The sequence below is a fragment of the Mustelus asterias genome, chromosome 1, assembly GCF_964213995.1.
Source record: "Mustelus asterias chromosome 1, sMusAst1.hap1.1, whole genome shotgun sequence".
NCBI lineage: Eukaryota > Metazoa > Chordata > Chondrichthyes > Carcharhiniformes > Triakidae > Mustelus > Mustelus asterias.
The window spans coordinates 148,257,925-148,278,439 of record NC_135801.1 but is presented as its reverse complement, the minus strand read 5'-3'; the positions used below and the strand labels follow the sequence as shown (position 1 = coordinate 148,278,439).

Here is a 20,515-nt window from a genome sequence, read left to right as displayed (position 1 = left end):
GATCCCCATAACCCTTAATTCCCTTACCGATCAGGAATCCATCCATCCGCGCTTTAAACATATTCAGCGAGGTAGCCTCCACCACCTCAGTGGGCAGAGAATTCCAGAGATTCACCACCCTCTGGGAGAAGAAGTTCCTCCTCAACTCTGTCTTAAACCGACCCCCCTTTCCATCACTTTGCTGACGATCTACAGTAGGCTGACGAGGTGGTAATTAAATGAGTTGGATATGTCTTACTCTGCGTGGACAGGACATACCTGAGCAATTTTCCATATTGTCTGGTGTTGTATCTGAACTGGAACACCCCGGCTCGTTCTGGGGCACAAGTCTTCAGTATAAATGCTGGAATGTCTGGCCTTCTGGGTTTCCACCTGTCCTCATTACACAATCTTGGCTGAGAGCCCAGACCAATAAAGCATTAGCTCAGCAGGGAAGCTGTTTTGACAAGCGAAGTATATTGCTCCAAGTGGATCGATAACAAGAGGGCATAGATTTTAAATCATTATCAAAGAAAGTAGAGGAAAGGTGAGGAGAAGTGTTTATCATTCAGAGAGTAGTCAGAGTGTGCAATGCTTGAAAATTATTTTTGTAAAGAAGGTGAGCAGTTGCTTGAGGGTGAGGAACTTACAGGATTATAGATGAAAAAGCAGGAGTGTGAGGCTAAACATAGAATCACAGAAGGAGGCCATTAATGTCTCTGCTAATGTCGGAGCTACTCAGCCAGTCTTGCTCCTTGCCATTTCTCTGTAGTCTTGCAAGTCTTTTCTCTTCCAGGGTGGCACGGTGGCACAGTGGTTAGCACTGCTGCCTCACAGTGCCAGGGACCTGGGTTTGATTCCCAGCTTGGGTCACTGTGTGGAGTTTGCATGTTCTCCCCGTGTCTGCATGGGTTTCCTCCGGGTACTCCGGTTTCCTCCCACACTCTGAAAGACGTACTGGTTAGGTGCATTGACCCAAACAGACATCAGAGTGTGGCGACTAGGAGAACTTTACAGTAACTTCATTGCAGTGTTAATATAAGCCTTATTTGTGAACTCACTTTCTCAAATATTTTTTCTTGCATGCTAGACAGACAAAGCATATCTTTCATAGAGAAGGAAACGAGAGAGTGGAGAATGTAGTATTACAGTTACAGCTAGGGTATAGAGAAAGATCAACTTAATGCGAGGTAGATCCATTCAAAAGAGTGATGGCAGCAGGGAAGAAGCTGTTCTTGAATCAGTTGGTTCTTCTTACCGATGGAAGAATGTGGAAGAGAGAATGTCCGGGTAGTGTTATGCTGGCTGCTTTGCCGAGGCAGCGGGAAGTATAGACAAAGTCAATGGATGGGAGGCTGGTTTGCATGATGGATTGGGCTTCATTCACGATCTTTTATAGTTTCTTGCGGTCTTGGACAGAGCAGGAGCCATACCAAGCTGTGATTTAACCAGAAAGAATGCTTTCTATGGTGCATCTGTAAATGTTGGTGAGAGTCGTAGCTGATTTTCTTAGTCTTCTGTGAAAATAAAGGCTTTGGTGGGCTTTCGTAACTATAGTGTCAGAATGGGGGGACCAGGACAGGTTGTTTATGATCTGGACACCTAAAAACTTGAAGCTCTTGACCCTTTCTACTTCATCCCCATTGATATAAACAGGGGCATGTTCTCCTCTATGCTTCCTGAAGTCGATGACAATCTCCTTTGTTTTGTTGACCTTGAGGGAGAGATTATTGTTGCCGCACCAGTTCACCAGATTCTCTCTCATTCCTGTACTCTGTCTCGCCATTGTTTGAGATCTGACCCACTACCATGGTGTCATCAAAAAACTTAAAAATCAAGTTGGAGTGGAATTTGGCCACACAGTTGTAGGTGTATAAGGAGTATAGTAGGGGGCTGAGAACACAACCTTGTGGAGCACTGGTGTTGAGGATGATCGTGGAGGAGATGTTGTTGTCTATCCTTACTGATTGTGGTCTGTGAATTAGGAAGTTCAGGATCCAGTCGCAGAGGGAGGAGCCAAGGCCCAGGCTACGGAGTTTGGAGATGAGATTCGTAGGAATAATGGTGTTGAAGGCTGAGCTGTAGTCAGTAAAAAGAAGTCTGACATAGGTGTCTTTGTTATCTAGGTGTCCCAGGGTTGAATGCAACGCCAGGGGGATGGCGTCAGCTGTGGACCTGTTGCGGCGTTAGGCGAACTGTAGTGGAAAACAACTCTCTACAACTACTCTCTGTCTTCTGTCATCAAGCCAATTTTTTATCCAATTGGATCCCGTGAGATTTAACCTTATGCATGCAGTACCTTATCAAAGGCCTTGCTAAAGCCCATTTAGGCAACATCAACTGCACTGCCCTCATCTACTTTCTTGGTTACCCCTTCAAAAAACTCAATCAAATTCATAAGACATAATTTTCTACTCACAAAGCCATGCTGACTGTCCCTAATCAGCCCTTGTCTCTCTAAATGTCTGTAAAGTTTATTTACTAGTCACAAGTAGGCTCACATTCACACTGCAATGACGTTACTGTGAAAATCCCCTAGTCCCCACACTCTGGCACCTGTTTGGGTACACTGAGGGAGAATTTAGCCTGGCCAATTCACCTAGCCTGCACATTTGGGACTGTGGGAGAAAACCAGAGCACCCGGAAGAAACCCATGCAGACACGGGGAGAATGTACAAACTCCACACAGACAATGACCCAAGCCGGGAATCGAACCCGGGTCCCTGGCACCGTGGAGCAGCAGTGCTAACCACTGTGCCACCACGCCGCTTTTCTCAAAATGCCTTCTAACAACTTACCCACTACATATGTTGACTCACCAGCCTATAGTTCCCAAGCTTTTCCCTGCAGCCCTTCTTAAACAAAGGAACAACATTTGCCAACGTCCAATCTTCAGGCTCCTCACCTGTGGCTGTCGATGATTCAATTCAGTGATACCTTACTTAGTAAGGGAGATGTGATCTTAAAGAACTGTTGCCTGTACTGCACATTGAAAAATAGAAGCTGTTTTAGCTTCCATTGTAACATGCTTAAACACCATGCTTTCTTTAGATTCTGTTACTTGCAAACAATCTAGTTTTATCAATTTCAGAATTCTGAGAAACATTGGTGATAAAACAAAACTGTCCACAGTCAAGAACTGAGTGAAAGAATGAAGAAAAGCGTCTGTGATAATAACATAGCAAAGAAGATAATTTTCTGTTAATACAAATCTGAGTGTTAAGAATGTTCATGAAGTGATTATTTATTCTCTATGGAAGCAAATCCGTTGTCGAGATACATTTAAACTGCGCCGTGTGATCCCTTCTGATCTTTGCTATTTATTTTTCAGTGCTCAGTTACATGTGGAGGCGGCTTCCGCACACGGACAGTGATCTGCACCAAGAATAATAAACAGCTCTGCAACATATCCAAAAAGCCAAACACAAAAAGTTTGTGTGGCTTACGGAACTGTCCTCTCAAAAAGAAAATTCTGTTCCCCCTGCGAAAGCCCAAAGGTGGCAAGACTTTTACCAAAGATCTCCCGAGTAAGCTGGGGCCCAAGTACGGCCCAAACCACTCAGGTGCAAAAGTTAAACCTAAACCCAAACAACTGTCTGTGACGACTGAGCAGCTTCCTCCTGTCAACACCACAGTGCAGCCAACCATTAGTGCAAGCCCTGTAACTACAATGGACACCACTACAAACAAACAGATCCATTTGCAAGACAAGCCAGTCCCAAAACAGCAAAACAATGAGTCACATGATGGACGTGATGATTACAACTTTATTGCTATTCACCGAAATCTGACTGGCGAAAATAATACCACTGACGGGAAGAGGGTCCTTGAAATTGGAAACATTACACCTACAAGTCAAAGTATAAATTGGACACATAGAACCACTGGTGAAACTGACAATACTTCAGAATATGATCCTCTTACCACAGTCGAGGTTGCTGATCATCTTCCACTTACAAAAGCACCTCAACTTACTCTCATAACAGATGAATATGAGGATGCAAAGACCACTGCAGCCCCCATCAAAGCTGAGGAATCAACTTTGTATGATAATCCACAGGCAACTCTTGTGACTACAGTGAAGCCTGGTAGTACGCAAATAGTTAAGCCAAATGTCAGAACACCTTCTCCAGGTTCTGGAGATAGAAAGCCTGGTATCCCAAGGTTAAAAATCGATCCAAAAGTCAAAGCAACAATGGAGCGGCTAAGAATGAAACTTCTCAGGATGCTGCATCCACAGCGTTTTTCTAACAGCAGTGATATCTTAGCGCCTGCTCTAGATTTTAATGATGAAAACAGCCCGCAGGACAATCCTGAGCTCACTACTTCTCACGCAGTTGGTATCACACGCTCACAATGGGTGAAACTCTCAAAAGCAATTGGAAGTACTTTGCCATTCTCCCAAACACAATTTACCACAAAAGTACCTTGGAAGAGAGCTCCAACTACAAATAGCCCAAATAATTTCCTCAACTCTACAGACTATGATGATTTTGAATCTGAAGATAGTTTGGACAATGGTTTCTGGAAGGTTGGAAACTGGAGTGAGGTATGTTTTCACATAAGTAACAAAATTCCTTTATCTGGATCTGGATACAGTTAATAGATTATGACTGTTAGAAGTTTTAACTTTAACACGGTGTGAAGGCTCTGAAACATGTTCCACTTTCCTCTATCTATTTGTAACTGGAATTTCTCCAGCAATGGTTTTGCTTGTCACCCAGGCCCATTACAGCCAAGTCCACCAAAAGAAAATAACCATAAACAATTATCTGTGACATTGTTCATTCACAGCTTCTGGAGAGGTGTCAGACCTAGCCTCATCCAATAACCTGCTCTGAAAACTCTGCTCACATCTTGACAGCTGTGACAACTTCCACACAGGAGCTGAGACAGTCCATGGTGTTCTAAAATAATCATTCTAAATCAATCAACTCACGACATAGTAAAAAGAAAAAAAAAGCCAATTCCCGCCATCTCCCAATATTACCAGATCATTTACGAAATTCCAGAAAGCCTAATTGAAGGCCCAAATAGTCAAAGACTGAGCTGGTCAATCCAACAACTGGAGAATTTGTTACCTTTATGTTGCTAGGCAAGATACCAGGAGTCCCCCATTGGCGCAGCTGGATGTTACTCTGAACTATGCTGCCAGAGTCAGGCAGACACCAGAATTGTTTTTATATGGTCAACAGAGAATAATTAAAAAGTGAGCTATTTGGACCACTTTTACTCTCCCAGCTATCATACATTCAGATGTATATCCAGAGCCAACTAATAATGCGAGAGAAAATTGTATGAATATTAACATTTTAGGAGATGGGAAAAATTAAAGGTAAATGCCCCGATAGTGGGAGCCTTTGCAGCGTGTCAGAAGTAAATCTCAATCTAAAAGGTTAAACATAGAACATAGAACAGTACAGCACAGTACAGGCCCTTCGGCCCTCGATGTTGTGCCGAGCTTTGTCCGAAACCAAGATCAAGCTATCCCACACCCTATCATTCTGGTCTGTTCCATGTGCCTTTCCAATAACCGCTTGAAAGTTCCTAAAGTGTCCGACTCCACTATCATAGCAGGCAGTCCATTCCACACCCCATGGAGTCGATTAGCAGTGTGTCTCAGGGCTCAGTTCAGATCCTTTGATCATGTGTTTAAATGATTCTGGAGATACATTTTTAAATGTGAGGATGCTTGCAGAAGCAGAGTATGAGGTAAGTATTAGGGAATACAAGTACAAAACATACAAAGATTTAGATAGTGCCAGCAGGACTACACTCAGAAATATCATTTAATGTTGATAAATGAAGATGAGAACAAGTGGTGGCAATACTGAGGAAAGTCTACTTATTTTGCTCTCTCATTGGAGTGAGGGCAGGAATTACCGCTAAGATTTATGAACGTTGATATTTTTTGTGATGGTTTGTTGGTGACTCTTAACAGAGTCTCTCTCGCCTACCTTTCCACTCTGGTGGTTTCATGGTGCCTTCAATCTAGTCACACTCTCATCTCTGAATCCTACACCAAAGGTTTGACTATAAAACGCTTTGGGATGTCCTGTTATAGGCAATATAAAAATGCATGTCAGTCTTCTTTCAGAGGTCAACGCCGATGAATGTGTGGATGATGGCAATGACAGGATCAGGTTCAAACACAATAACTCCTCTCCTCCCCACAGGTTAGTGAAGGGAGACATTCAGGATATCTCAAAGCACTTTATAGCCAAAGAAGTCATAGAGGTTTACAGCATGGAAACAGGCCCTTCGGCCCAACTTGTCCATGCCGCCCTTTTAAAACCCCTAAACTAATCCCAATTGTCCGCATGTGCTTTATTTTAAAGTGCAGCCACTGTTGTAATTTAGGAAACAAGGCAGCCAATTTATATATTGATCAGACAATATGTTTCACCATGGAGGGTTGAGGAATAAATATTCAGCAAGTCCCCAACAATATCTCACCAGCTTTACAAAGTAGCACCAGGGTATCCTTCACATTAATTCGAGAGGGAAGACAGGATCTCAATTTAACATTGCATCCAAAATACCGCACCTACAACAATGCAGCACTCTCAGTCCTGCATTTGGGTGTCAATGCAGATTTTGTGTGAGGTTCCCAGAGTGGAATTGAAACCACAACCTTCTAACTCAAGAGTGAGAGTGCCACTAGCTAAAGCCTGGCTATCACTGGAGAGCAATCAGGAGTAGGGATCACAGTGAGTCTTTCTATTCCCTAAACAAGAAACACAAATGTCCCTTTGGCTGCTATCAGCAAACCCATCACAGACCACCAATTCAAACAGTTACTACTCTGGTCTGTATTTTTTTCATTCTTTCATGACATGTGAGGGTTGCTGGCAAAACAAGTAATTATTACCCATCCCTAATTACCCTTGAGAAGATAGAGACAAATTGTCTTCTTGAACTGTTGCAGTCCATCTGATGCAGATAAACCCACAGTGCTGCAAGGGAATTCCAGAATTTTGACCCAGCAACAGTGAAGGAATATTAAGATATTTACAAATCAGGATGGTTTGTGATTTGGAGAGGAACTTGCTGGTGGTGGGGTTCCCATGTATCTGCTGCCCTCGTCCTTCTAGGTGACAGGGATCACAGGTCAGGAAGGAGAATTGGAAAGTTGCTGCAATACATCTTGTAGATGGCACACGCTGATGGTACAGTGCAAGGTGGCAGAGGCAGTGAATGTTCAAGGTGGTGGATAAGGTGCCAGTCAAGTGGGCTGTGTCGTTGAAACTGCACTCATCCAGGCAAGTGGAGAGTGTTCCATTACACTGCTGACTTGTGCTTTGTAGATGGTGGACAGGCTTTGGGGAGTCAGGAGGTGAGTTACTTGCTGCAGAATTCCAAGCCTCTAGCCTGTTATTGTATGAATTAACTAATCATTTCCAGAATCTTCTGAATCATCTAGAAAGCTTAAAATTAAGGGGTAATCATTCGAGTGAAAAGCTGAGGTGCATTTTGCAAAATCGTGCACTGTAAATCCCGTAATTAAAGGCAGGATTCTCTGATCTCATTCACCGTGCCACCATTGCCAGTGAGAATGGAAAATTTGGCGCTCAGCCAAAACTCAATTTATTGCAGTGAGAATCCCAGATGCAGGCAAGGTTGGAGAATTCCAGCCAATGTTTCCATTCACATTGCTTCCTGGAAATGTGATATAGAATCCTGGAATGTGCCTGGAGCACAGACGGGGAATATTCATTCCTTGAGTATCTGCAGATTAATTTTACATGTTTGTATATATCAAACATATTAATTATATGTGTTACTGCTAACGGCACATTAGCAGATTGCTGTGTCTGTTTTCAGTTGCAATGACTTTGTGTGCTTCAGTTTTTCCCCTAACTTTGTCCTATGCAGTGTTCCACCACATGCGGAGTTGGTGCTATGTGGAGACAAATAGAGTGTAGCACTAAAGAAGACTCAGACTGTGAAACAATGAAGAAACCAGCCCCTGCTCGGAGATGTTTTGTACGCCCATGTGCCGTCTGGAAAATAGGTAACTGGAGCAAGGTAAGCAGCAAGTGCCAATTGTAAAGGCGTCAGTTTTCAAAGTCCACCACCTCAACCCCAACCCATTTGCCATCAGCATATTCCCACTTCTCCAGAAAGTGGCAATCATTAATGTGACAGATTCTCATCACCTTACAATAGTTCACCAAAGAGGACTTGCCTCCCTGCACACGGTTACACAACAAAAGGCCAATTTATGTGACTTTTGAATCCAGGTACCTGAGTGGTGCCAAGTACAAGAGTCAGGAATAAAGGGCCAGGTCTGTGCCACTCTGCTGTAGATTATTGAGGCTTTCCTGTCATTTGTTTGTGAAAGAAGGTGGGTCACTGTTAAGGAAGTATTTTTGGTGTTCCACCTCATTTTCCAGGGAATGCCCTTTCTGAGCAGACAAGTGCACGATCCGTGGAGATGCTGCAAACAGGGTAAATATTGTACCTATCCCTTCCAGAAGTTTAAACTGCAGTTGGGACCTCTTGGTGCCAATCTTTCAACATTTGGGGGGATTCTCTCATGCACACTGGGAAATCTGCCAGGCTGACTACTTGGCACGGGCATCTCCTGCCATCACTTTAATTCTGGTGGCTGCAGCGGGATGGGGCCCTGAATTGTCTATTTAATGGGTTGAAATGGCCCACTGGTGTGCAGGCTAGCCACCACCCTCCCGCCCCCCCAACCCCCGGCGGGCTGGTAACATTCCAGTTGACGGCGGGGGAGGGGGGGTGGTAGGCAGCAGGTGGCAGCCTACTGATTTAACTTGCCCCCACCTTTACACCTGCAGATGCCTGAGGGGTGTTAGATGAGGGTGTTATATTCAGCCCCATGTTGTGTGATGGTTTAGATATCTCAAAGTTTCATTTCATATTCATTTTTGCAGCTCCTCTTTTGGCACCCTTTTGCTGTTCCTTGTAGCTCTCCTATGTGCCAGGATCAGTGATATCTTTTTGCAATTCTGTATGCTTTTTTCTTTTTGCTATATATTTTCTCTTACTTCTTTATAGAATCATAGAATCCCTACAGTGCAGAAGGAAGCCATTTGGCCCATCGAGTCTGCACCAACGACAATTCCACCCAAGCCCCATATGTCCATGCATTTACCATGGCTAATCCCCCTGACACTAAGGGACAATTTAACATGGCCAATCCACCTAACCCGCACATCTTTGGATTGTGGGAGGAAACACGGAGCACACGGAGAAAACCCACGCTGACATGGGGAGAATGTGCAAACTCCACGTAGACAGTGACCCAAGCTGGGAATCGAACCCAGGTCCCTGATGCAGTGAGGCAGCAGTGCTAACCACTGTGCCGCCATTATTAATCCAGAGCTTTTCTCAGATGGACAAGTCGAGCTGTTGCTTCTGGTTCTGTATCATTTTGTACACCAATGTTCATCTTTTTGCCCATTGACAAATTAGGCCACTTTTCAGTCTCATTTTCTGTCTCAATACATTGAAAGAAGTTCAACAACACCAGATTAAAGTCCAACAGGTTTATTTGGCAGCAAAAGCCACACAATTTGCTACCAAATAAACCTGTTGGACTTTAACCTGGTGCTGTTAAACTTCTTACTGTGTTTACCCCAGTCCAACGCCGGCATCTCCACATCATCAATACATTGGAGTCAGACTTAGTACAACCAAAGTAGCTTTTGTGTTTCTCCCTTTCAAGAACCATGATGATGAACTTGCGTGCATTATTAACTTCCAAAGCCTGTTCACCATTTACAAGGTACAAGTTAGGAGTTTGATGAGTACTATTCACTTGCCTGGATGAGTTCAGCTCCAACAACACTCAAGAAGCTCGGCACCATCCACGGCAAAGCTGGCTTCTTGATTGTCACTCCCTCCACCACCGATACACAGTGGCAGCAGTGTGTATTATCTACAGGGTGCACAGCAACTCACCAAGGTTCCTGCAACGTCATCTTCCAAATCCATGATCTCTACCATTTGGAAGGACAAAGGGCAACAGAGACATAGGCACACCACCACATGCAAGTCCCCTCCAAGCCGCACATTATGCTGACTTGGACCTATGTTCTGTTCCTTCAGTGTCACTGGTTCAAAGCTCTTGAATTTCCTCCCTAACAGCACTGTGAGTGTACCAACACTACATGGACTGCAGTGATTCAAGTCAGTGGCTCACCACCACCTTCGCAAGGGCAATTTGGGATGGGCAATAAATGCTGCCCCAGCCAGTAGTGCCCACATCCTGTGAAAATGTATTCTGACTTTCCTGCCAATAATTCAATGTTTCCACACTGCAGTCTACTCTCTGCCACTTTGTGCAACCACTCACAGTCTCACTGTGTTGAGGAAGGTGTATATCAGTCCAGTTTCTTACTATTTATCCATATCCAGCAACCGTTTCTGGAAAGGCACAGAAAGCAAGTGAAAACAGCACAGGCTTTGCTGGTGCTTGTCCCTATATTCTGTCAGTTTGGCAGCATTCAGTATCCACACTCATATTCAAAACAGTTACCGCACAACTGTGAAAGAGGTTTGCTAAATTCAAGAGTTTGATAATTTAATCACACACTTTTAAAAGTGGGCAGATGTGCACAGCTGCTTCCAAATGCAGTAAGACTACAGAGTCAAAGAAAGCGAGTCCTTATGGTTGCTCCTCCCGTGGCTTCAGGCCCTTCAATACAATCCAGTAAAGTTATTCTCAACACTAGAATTAAATTATGCACTGAATGCATGTTAACGCAGTGCCTTTTGGTGGGTATTAGTTATCGAGAAACATATTTTTTGTCCACACTCAAAGTTCCCTCTGGGATATAGAACATAGAAAAACTACAGCACAAACAGGCCCTTCGGCCCACAAGTTGTACCGAACACATCCCTACCTTCTAGACCTACCTATAACCCTCCATCCTATTAAGCTCCATGTACTCATCCAGGAGTCTCTTAAAAGACCCTATTGAGTTCGCCTCCACCACCACTGACGGCAGCCGATTCCACTTGCCCACCACCCTCTGTGTGAAAAACTTCCCCCTAACATCTCCCCTGTACCTACCCCCCAGCACCTTAAACCTGTGTCCTCTCGTAGCAGACATTTCCACCCTGGGAAAAAGCCTCTGAGAGTCCGTCTATACCTCTCAACATCTTATACACCTCTATTAGGTCTCCTCTCATCCTTCGTCTCTCCAAGGAGAAAAGACCGAGCTCCCTCAGCCTATCCTTTATATACTTTACTGCAAATTAACACACAAACCTTGGGTGGGATTCTCCCAAAATAATTCTCAGTGCCAAATTTCGATAAACTGGAGTAAATCCCGCTGTTTTATTCAGCAGGATTTTCAAAATGAATCTCCCGCATTCTGTGCACTGCAGAGTGCACTAGCGTGAATCTTATTAAAAATCTGGGGTCAGGACCTATTCCCACTGGAGAGGCCAGCAGCATAGCGCTGAGTAGGCCACAGCACATGTGCTGATCTGTCAGCGCCGAGATCAGCACTTGCGCAGGAGCCCCGGTTTGCTGGCCTCCCAATCGCTGGCCAGCTCAATCACTGGCTAGCCCATGACCCCCGCAACACTGGCAGTGTGACTCCCTCCATTACCCGATCGCCCCCCCCCCAGTCCACCTCGATATTCCCGCCCCCTTCCCCACACGCAGTCCTGGTTTCCCGATCCCCCCTGACTCCCCCTCCAGCCGACTGACCACCCTCTCCCCCTCCCGTCCCACCCCGATGTCCAGCCCCGATCACTGGCCTCCCTCCCTCTGTCACCAAGCCCGAGTGCAGAGTGGCAGCGGGATCCCCTACCCCCCACTGATCTCCCCGCTAGTGGCCGTGCCCCCATTAGGCCCCACCCATCTGGCCCTGCATCCTTGGCACTTCCTAATGCCCGGTGGGCAGTGCCAAGGTGCCTGCAGGGCATTGCCACTTTGCACCTTGGGCATTGCCATGGGGCCAGGCTGGCACTGCCAAGCTGGCAATGCCCAGGGGGCACCCCCCCGCTTACGTCTGAACTCGTGGGGGGGCCTCCAAGGCCCTGCTTCACTTCAGAAGGGCAGGGCCGCCACTCCTTCATGCGGAGCTGTTGTAAACCCCGTTGGAGTGAAAGACTCCTGGTGGGGGAGGGAGAGGCTAGCGGGCTCGGAGACTTCAGTCCCGGGCCCGCTAATGAAATGCAAATTCTTATTTAATTAATTTATTCAGCTCTGTGCCAATTCTGGTGCGGAGCTGATGACGCCAATGTCCGGAGGCTGGAGACAGGCAGAGGCCGTGGCGCCCAGCGGGAAGTCGGGGAGGCAATGGCCCAGTGGTATTATCGCTAGACTATTAATCCAGGAACTCAGCTAATGTTCTGGGGACCCGGGTTTGAATCCCGACACGGCAGATGGTGGAATTCAAATTCAATAAAAAATATCTGGAATTAAGAATCTCCTGATGATCATAAAGCCATTGTCGATTGTCAGAAAAATCCATCTTGTTCACTCATGTCCTTTAGAGAAGGAAATCTGCCATCCTTACCTGGCCTGGCCTACTGTGAATCCAGAGCCACAGCAATGGGGTTGATTCTTAACTGCTCTCAGCCAACTAGGGATGGGCAATAAATGCTGGCCAGCCAGCGATGCCCATGGCCCACAAATGAATAAAACAAAAGTCTTCTACAAGGCCTTCATTTGAATCTTCTGGCCAACTGCTCAGGTAGCACAACGGACTGGGACAGTCACCCCCTCCTTGAGTTAATGTGTTTTCTTTCAGCCTGTTAAAGGCTTCAGAATTACTAATTAGAGGTGATAATGTCAATTTGAACAACACATAGCTCCCCACATATATCATGTTCATTCAATGTGTTGTAAAGGTGGCATTAAGCAGGTCAATCTAAGAAATGTTAGTTAATCAACCCTCTTGCAATTCAACCCGCTGTGGAAATAAGAGACCAAATAAAGAAATATAAAAAGGTACTGATAATCAACAAAATGGAGAAAGTTTTTTTTATCATTCACGGGCTGAGCATTGCAAGGTCAGTATTTGTTGTCCATCCCCTATTTGCCCTTGAGATTCACATTCACGTCAAAAAGCAATTAAACACATCCATACGTATATACCAATTGCTCCCACTGAATTAAAACTCAGTATCAGCTAGGTTCTTAGATGTGACTGGTTTCTTGTAGCTCAAATAAGGAAAGTGAATCCATCTTTGTCTTCAAGACTGATGAACGATTTCCACTGATTATTCTTTCCCCTCTGTTCACAGTGCTCAGAAAACTGTGGAGGGGGTGTTAAAATCCGCGACATTTACTGCATGGACAGTCGTGAAAAAAGACCATTGCGGCCTTTCCACTGCCAGTTCCTCGGAGCCAAACCAATCATGAATCTTCGCTGCAATCCAAAGGCCTGCGCCGACTGGAATTCGTCTGCTTGGAGTGAGGTGATTGAAGAGTAGGAGGGGGGTGCTCACCTTTGATCAAATTATTGCACTTGAAAAGAAACACTGGATTTAATAAAATGACGTCATTTGATTTTTTCTCTTGAATATCTCTTGCTTGCATTTTCCTTTAGTGTTCGCGAACGTGTGGCGATGGGATTCAAAAACGACTAGTCCACTGTATGGAAGACAGGCAGTGCAACGTGAAGGTTCAGCCTCATTCCATCATGCCTTGCAATGCTCAGCCATGTACTCAGTGGGTAGCTGGAACCTGGAATGAGGCAAGTCAAATCTAGAACCTCAATTTCTGTAGCAACTTAAGGCAACACCATTAATTCTACGTCAGAATTGAAGAGGGAATCTCAGTAATTGAATAGTTAAGCACAATGACACATTTTATCATCTTTCTGTTTGCATTTTTAAAATGTTTTGTCCCAGTTGGATGCATTTTGGTAATGGACTTTTCAAGGTCAGATAAACTATAGGTATATTGTTATTTATTTATTAGTGTCACAAGTAGGCTTACATTAACACTGCAATGAAGTTACTGTGAAAATCCCTGAGTCGCCACACTCCAGCGCCAGTTTGGGTACACTGAGGGAGAATTTGGCATAGCCAATGCACCCAACCAGCACGTCTTTTGGGTTGTGGGAGGAAAGCGGACCACCCGGAGGAGACCCATGTAGCCACGGGGAGAATGTGCAAACTCCACACCGTCACCTAAGCCGGGAATCAAACCAGGCTCCCTGGCGCTCTGTGAGGCAGCATTGCTAACCATTATGCCACTGCGCTGTATAATTGGCCTGTTTATTAATTTAATCATCAGTTTCTGCAACCCTACTAATTTAACTGTGCATATTACTTGATCCTCTTCAACATTCTGGGATATCTGAAGTATATACTCAGGTAGAAATCAATCACCTGTAAAAGCCACCCCAAGACTTTCGGCCTAAAGATTGGTCTTGAAAATTCAACTTTTGCATGACTGTAAACAGTAAATTCCCAGGAACAAACAAATTAAGTTATTATTGACAAAAAAATTAATGTCACAAGCCTAGTTCAAATCAAATCCAATCAGTTAATTCCTGGTAAAATTTCTCCTGATGTCCATGCCACCATTTTGTAAAACAGTCAGTAATTACCACTGAATGTACATTTTTCATCAATTGTCATAAAAACGTGCAATGTAGCTTCATTTGGAGAGCAAATTCCCTGGTAAAACATCAATAGGCAACATATCTGTGATATCTATAAACAAACATCACTTCTAATTTGCATTGAAACTTTAGATTTTCAGGATCTGTCGCTTCTGGGATTTAAAATTCAGTCTGAGTCCACAGTCTGAATTCATTTGAATGTTTATTATATCTGTCAACCCAAAGGCTTATGCTCGAGGCAGAAAAGGATTTGCAGAAAAGGAATTGGGGAAAATAATCCCCTACTGGTAAAAACTTTGGGAAAATCCTGTAATCCTAGGGAATACGAATGTGGCTAAACACTCCTAATAAAACAACCGAATTGGTCTTCAATGGAAATATTAATTTTGAAAACATCAAATAAAAACCCTTAAGTCGCTTGCAATAAAATAAATTTGTTGGCACATGAAGCATGCTCCCCCTGACACATTTTTGAAGCCTCCTGAATTTATAGCGTCAGGTCCAGAGGCATGAGTAGATATCTGATGCTGTAATAACGGTCATTGGCTGTTGACACTGAAGGTCCATTGCAGATATGTAGCAAAAAGCGACATATACTTGCTCCCATCAACTTGGCATTACTGCCTACGTTGGGTGCTTGGATGGTGTGAAGGAATTTTGGGTACAAAATCCAAATCTTAAATCGAAAAACATGATTATTTGAAAACAACAAGACTTCATGCACTTTTTCAACCTCTTAACTGACTTGAACCTGCAACAAGTGATTATATTGTTAATATGTTCCCATCGCAACAGGGATTTGTTACATAAGTCTTAAGATTATTAGCCTCTGTTGTTTATTTGCAGTTATATTAATGAAGTTAGAAGTTTTGCTTACTGTTCTATATAAAAAAAATGTTTATTGTAATAATTTAGTGCTCTGTATCCTGCGGAGGAGGTTTACAACAGCGAGTGGTGAAATGTATGAACTTGGAAACGAATAAGACTGAGGAAGACAGCAGCATTTGTGAACATGACCTACCCCCAGATGTGGCACAGAGGTGTAACCTCCAGAGGTGTATGAACAATAACGGGAAGAAAACGCTTCAGTCAGTGAAAGAGATGCTTTCTGGTAAGCTGGCTACCTGGCATTGTGTGTTGGCAGATTGTCATGGGGACATATGATGCTGTGGTGAGAACAGAGAGACCTGGCGCATAGACTAGCAGGTCTGGGCATTAAATAGACCTGAATACAAGGAATTCAGAGAAGATAGGAAAGGAAGAATAAAAAGGATGCTGAGCAGTATTAAGGGTAACATTGCAGTGCTGGACAGAAAGGATAGAACATAGAACAGTACAGCACAGAACAGGCCCTTCGGCCCACGATGTTGTGCCGACCTTCATCTGAAACCAAGATCAAGCTATCCCACTCCCTACCATCCTGGTGTGCTCCATGTGCCTATCCAATAACCGCTTAAATGTTCCTAAAGTGTCTGACTCCACTATCACTGCAGGCAGTCCATTCCACACCCCAACCACTCTCTGCGTGAAGAACCTACCTCTGATATCCTTCCTATATCTCCCACCATGAACCCTATAGTTATGCCCCCTTGTAATAGCTCCATCCACCCGAGGAAATAGTCTTTGAACGTTCACTCGATCTATCCCCTTCATCATTTTATAAACCTCTATTAAGTCTCCCCTCAATCTCCTCCGCTCCAGAGAGAACAGCCCCAGCTCCCTCAACCTTTCCTCATAAGACCGACACTCCAAACCAGGCAGCATCCTGGTAAATCTCCTCTGCACTCTTTCCAGCGCTTCCACATCCTTCTTATAGTGAGGTGACCAGAACTGCACGCAATATTCCAAATGCGGTCTCACCAAGGTCCTGTACAGTTGCAGCATAACCCCACGGCTCTTAAACTCCAATCCCCTGTTAATAAAAGCTAACACACTATATGCCTTCTTCACAGCTCTATCCACTTGAGTGGCAACCTTTAGAGATCTGTGGATATGGACCCCAAGATCTCTCTGTTCCTCCACAGTCTTCTAGAGAATTTAAGGACAGCATCAATTTGCTTGAAGCTCAGGCACAAAAAACTGCAATCACATTGCTCATAGCCTATAGACCATTAACATGTGGGAAGAATATAGAGGAACACATAGACAGGGTGGATAATCAGAGGCTTTTTCCCAGGGTGGAAATGTCAATTGCAAGGGGCCACAGGTTCAAGGTAAGAGGGGGAAAGTTTAAGGGAGATGTGCGGGGGAGGTTTTTCACACAAAGAGTGGTGGGTGCCTGGAATGTGCTGCCAGAGGAGATGGTGGAAGCAGGCACAATAGCAACATTTAAGAGGCATCTGGATGGTGCATGAATAGGGAGGGAATAGAAGGATATGGACAGAGTAAGGGCAGAAGATTTTTTTTGTAGTTTAATTAGGGCAGCATGGTCAGCACGAAGGGCCTGTTCCTGTGCTGTACTTTTCTTTGTTCTTCTGTTCTATTTACAAGCACATTACAGAGAGTTCTAAGAATTATCGAGTAGTTATGAGGAACTTCCGTTATCTGAATATAGATCGAGACAGAAGTCGTATAAAGAGCAAAGAGAGACCAGGGTCCCTAAAGTGCATTCAGGAAAAAATTCTACATCATTATTTTCCCAGTCCATCGAGAAAGGTAGGAGTGCTAGACCTGTTTCTGGGAAGGAGGTGGGGCCAAATGGATCAGTAGGGAACCATTTTTGGAATAGTATTCTATCATATAAATAATACATCCAAAGTTTCATGGCTGACAAAAGAGACAGAAACAAAGATGAAGAAGAAAAAGTGTCTTTAGAACAGATATCAGGTGGACACTACAACTGAGAGCCAAGGTGAATATAGAACAAGACCTCCCAAACTGTAGGTCATGACCCCCAGTGAAGTAATGAAACAATATGGTAATAGCTGCCATGGAGCTCTGACTGAGTGGTAACAGCTGCAAGGCTCCTTTAAATCCTTGCATTCGTTTTTATCGCGGTAATGGCCTCAGTGAGGCCTGATTCTTTTTCCAAAGAAGCCAGAACCAGATGAGATCCATCCAAGGATACTGAGGGAAGTGAGAATAGAAATTGCAGAGGCACTGGCCATAATTTTCCAGTCTTTGTTAGGGGTGGTGCCAGAGGACTAGAGAAATGCAAACGCACTCTTGTTGAAAAAAGGGTGTAAAGGTAAGCCCAGACCAGTCAGTTTAACCTCAGTAGTGGGAAACTTCCAGAAATGACCATTTGAGCCAAAATTAACAGTCACTTGGGAAAATGGAAATTCAGCTCTGATTTGTTAAGAGCAAACTTGCTGGGCTTTCTGAGGTCACTTGACGAGGTGGATGCTGTGAGGATGTTTTCCCTCATGGGAGAAACTAAAGTAACTGGTTTCCCATTTAAGAAAGAGATCAGAAGTTTTTTTTTATTCTCAGCAGCTCATTAGTCCTTGGAATTCTCTTCCTGAGGAGAGGAGGGAGTCACTGAATATTTCTAAACCTGAGTTGGATAACATCTTGGTTGACAAGGGAGTTAAAGGTTACAGGTGACGGACAGGAAAGTAGAGCCAAAGCCGCAATCAGAACAGACATGATCTTATTAAACAGCGGAGCAGGCTCAAAGCGCCAATAGCTGACTCTTGGTTCCTCTGTTTATATATTCGAATGTTGGGCAAGTGCATTAAGACCATTCACATGAAATGTGATGGCTACAGTGCAATTTGAATTTCTTCATATGCAAAACCCTACATTAAGAATTCTAAATGAAGAGATGGGTGCAATCTTCCCAAAGTTGGCAGAGTGCTGGATCAGGCAAGAAAACCTGTGGAAACATCACAGGATTAACAGTCAGCTTTTCTCACCAGATCTAACCGTACTCTGTTCAATTTCAAAAGGTTGGCGCGGTTCACTCAGCCAGCTGGAGGGGTGGAGCCTAAAACAGCTGAGATTGGGGGTGACATTTTCCATTCCACCCGCCACAGGAATTGGAGCGGGCAGGGTAGCGGACCATAGAAAGATCCGTTGACCTTAGGCAGGGATTTCCGGTTTCGGGGCGAGAGCGGTCGAAAAATCCCACCCTGGGACTCCTTAAAACTCAATTAAATGGCATCCCCCTCCTCCCCCATCCCCTCACACGGACAGCAGGACCCATTGGCGAATAAGTTGAACCCCCCCCACCACCCCATATGGCATAGGGACCCACCCCCAATGTATACATACCCCTCCTCTCCACGGAAGGGAACAGTCCCAATGGAGCAGAGTACCCCCTCACCCAATGGAGCCCCCTGGAAGTGCCCTCTGGTAATGCCCCTTGGTGTTTCCTTCCAGGGACAATGCCTTGGCATGTCTCTCAATCCCCAAGGGCTACAGACATATCTGCACCCTCGACATGATAATCGCGATTGGTTTTTATTTGCAAAATCTAGTTGTGATTTTCGGGGTGGGGGAGAGAGGGGGGATGCTTCAGGGGCGGATGCTACAACGTCAAGCACTTTAATGATGTTACCATTTATTTAAAAGTATGGATATCATATTCAATGCCTTTTCTTGGCATGGACCTGATCATATCACCCAGCTGGCGCGGGGGGGGGAGCCTTAATCTGCACTGTAGGGATTCTGTGACTCTTTGGATATCAGGAGGAGTTTTACTTTGTGGTGAGCTGCACTTCATATGCACCAAAAGATTTGCACCCACTGGTGGTCTGGAGATGTATTTACACAAGAGTTTTCGAGTTTAGTTCATTTACAATTCCATTGGAACCATAATGGACCTAAAACCTGTATAAACCCAGAACATCTACTCAGGTGCAATTTTCAAAAATATCGTCAAATATTGTTCAAGACTGCAGTCACATGTTGAGGGGCACAAATTAAATAAAGAACAGTTCTTGGTTCATTCAGTTGACCATCAGTCAACAGGACTGCATGTCCCCGTGAATCTTTTCCTGTTGCCTGCTAATAATGTCAAATACAGGAGCAGCTGACAGATGCAGCCAGAGCACTGAGCCGTGAGCCATGCTCTGAAGAAGATGCCACAGTTTCACAGAGTGTGATCTGCAAGTCCTGACCTGCAGTCCAAAGCTGTGTGGGTTGGGTTGATTGGCGATGCTGAATTGACCCTAGTGTCAGGGGATTAGTAAGGTAAATATGTGTGGTTACGGGAATGGGGCCTGGGTGGGATTGTGGTCAGTGCAGACTCGATGGGCCGAATGGCCTCCTTCTGCACTGTAGGGATTCTATGATTCAAACTTTCCTCAAGAAAAATCATCACTCTCAATTTCCATTGAACGCTCAAGTCAGCTGACCCACTTCTGCCAGACTGTCTGAAAGAGACAGACACCACATACACGACAATCACCTCCATCGCTTTCTACTTCATTCGATATGCCAGCTCAAATCTTTCATTCGAGAGGAATTACATAGTATTAGTGATGATATGGCAATGGGTGATTAACAGAGAGTAAGAGAGCTGGAAGAATGGGACATGGATGAGTTTGCTGGTTGATTCCACAGTTTCAAACTTTAAGCACAAAATAAATCATTATATTTTAAATTCTATAATTTGACGCTCTGACTTGAGAACTGTATCTAATCGGCAGACTTGCTGTTTTCAGAAAAGTGATTTTCAGTCGGGTGAGCATTGGAGTCTTTTCTTTAATTCCATCAAACTGTCTAAGAATGCAGCACTTACCGCGTTGGAGCAAAAGTGCACCTGTAATTAAATCTGATGTTGGAGTGAAATAGCTCTTTGGTCGATTGTCACATTTTATCAACAAACTACAGTTTTAACACATCTGAATTCACATTCCAAGCCATTGCTCTCATTCAAAGCAGACAACATTGAAGAGCAGAAGGTCACCAGAAAATGGATGCCCTGATATATAAGTGCACCACTTTATGGCTTTGAGTTTCACTTTGCTTGCAATGGTTTTTACCAGCCCGATTTTCTGGAAATTGGCCAAACCAGTTTAAAACAA

General features: G+C 44.4%; 1 protein-coding gene across 1 annotated transcript in view; it reads left to right on the top strand.

The window, feature by feature from the left end:
• The window catches only part of LOC144498747 (A disintegrin and metalloproteinase with thrombospondin motifs 12-like), a 557,508-nt gene that overhangs the window by 502,496 nt on the left and 34,497 nt on the right, over window positions 1-20,515 (top strand). Inside the window, exons 19-23 of the mRNA XM_078220368.1 lie at window positions 3,311-4,528; window positions 7,855-8,007; window positions 13,216-13,389; window positions 13,521-13,667; window positions 15,459-15,654. Coding sequence (XP_078076494.1) covers window positions 3,311-4,528; window positions 7,855-8,007; window positions 13,216-13,389; window positions 13,521-13,667; window positions 15,459-15,654 — 1,888 coding nt within the window. The remainder of the gene's footprint in view (window positions 1-3,310; window positions 4,529-7,854; window positions 8,008-13,215; window positions 13,390-13,520; window positions 13,668-15,458; window positions 15,655-20,515) is intronic.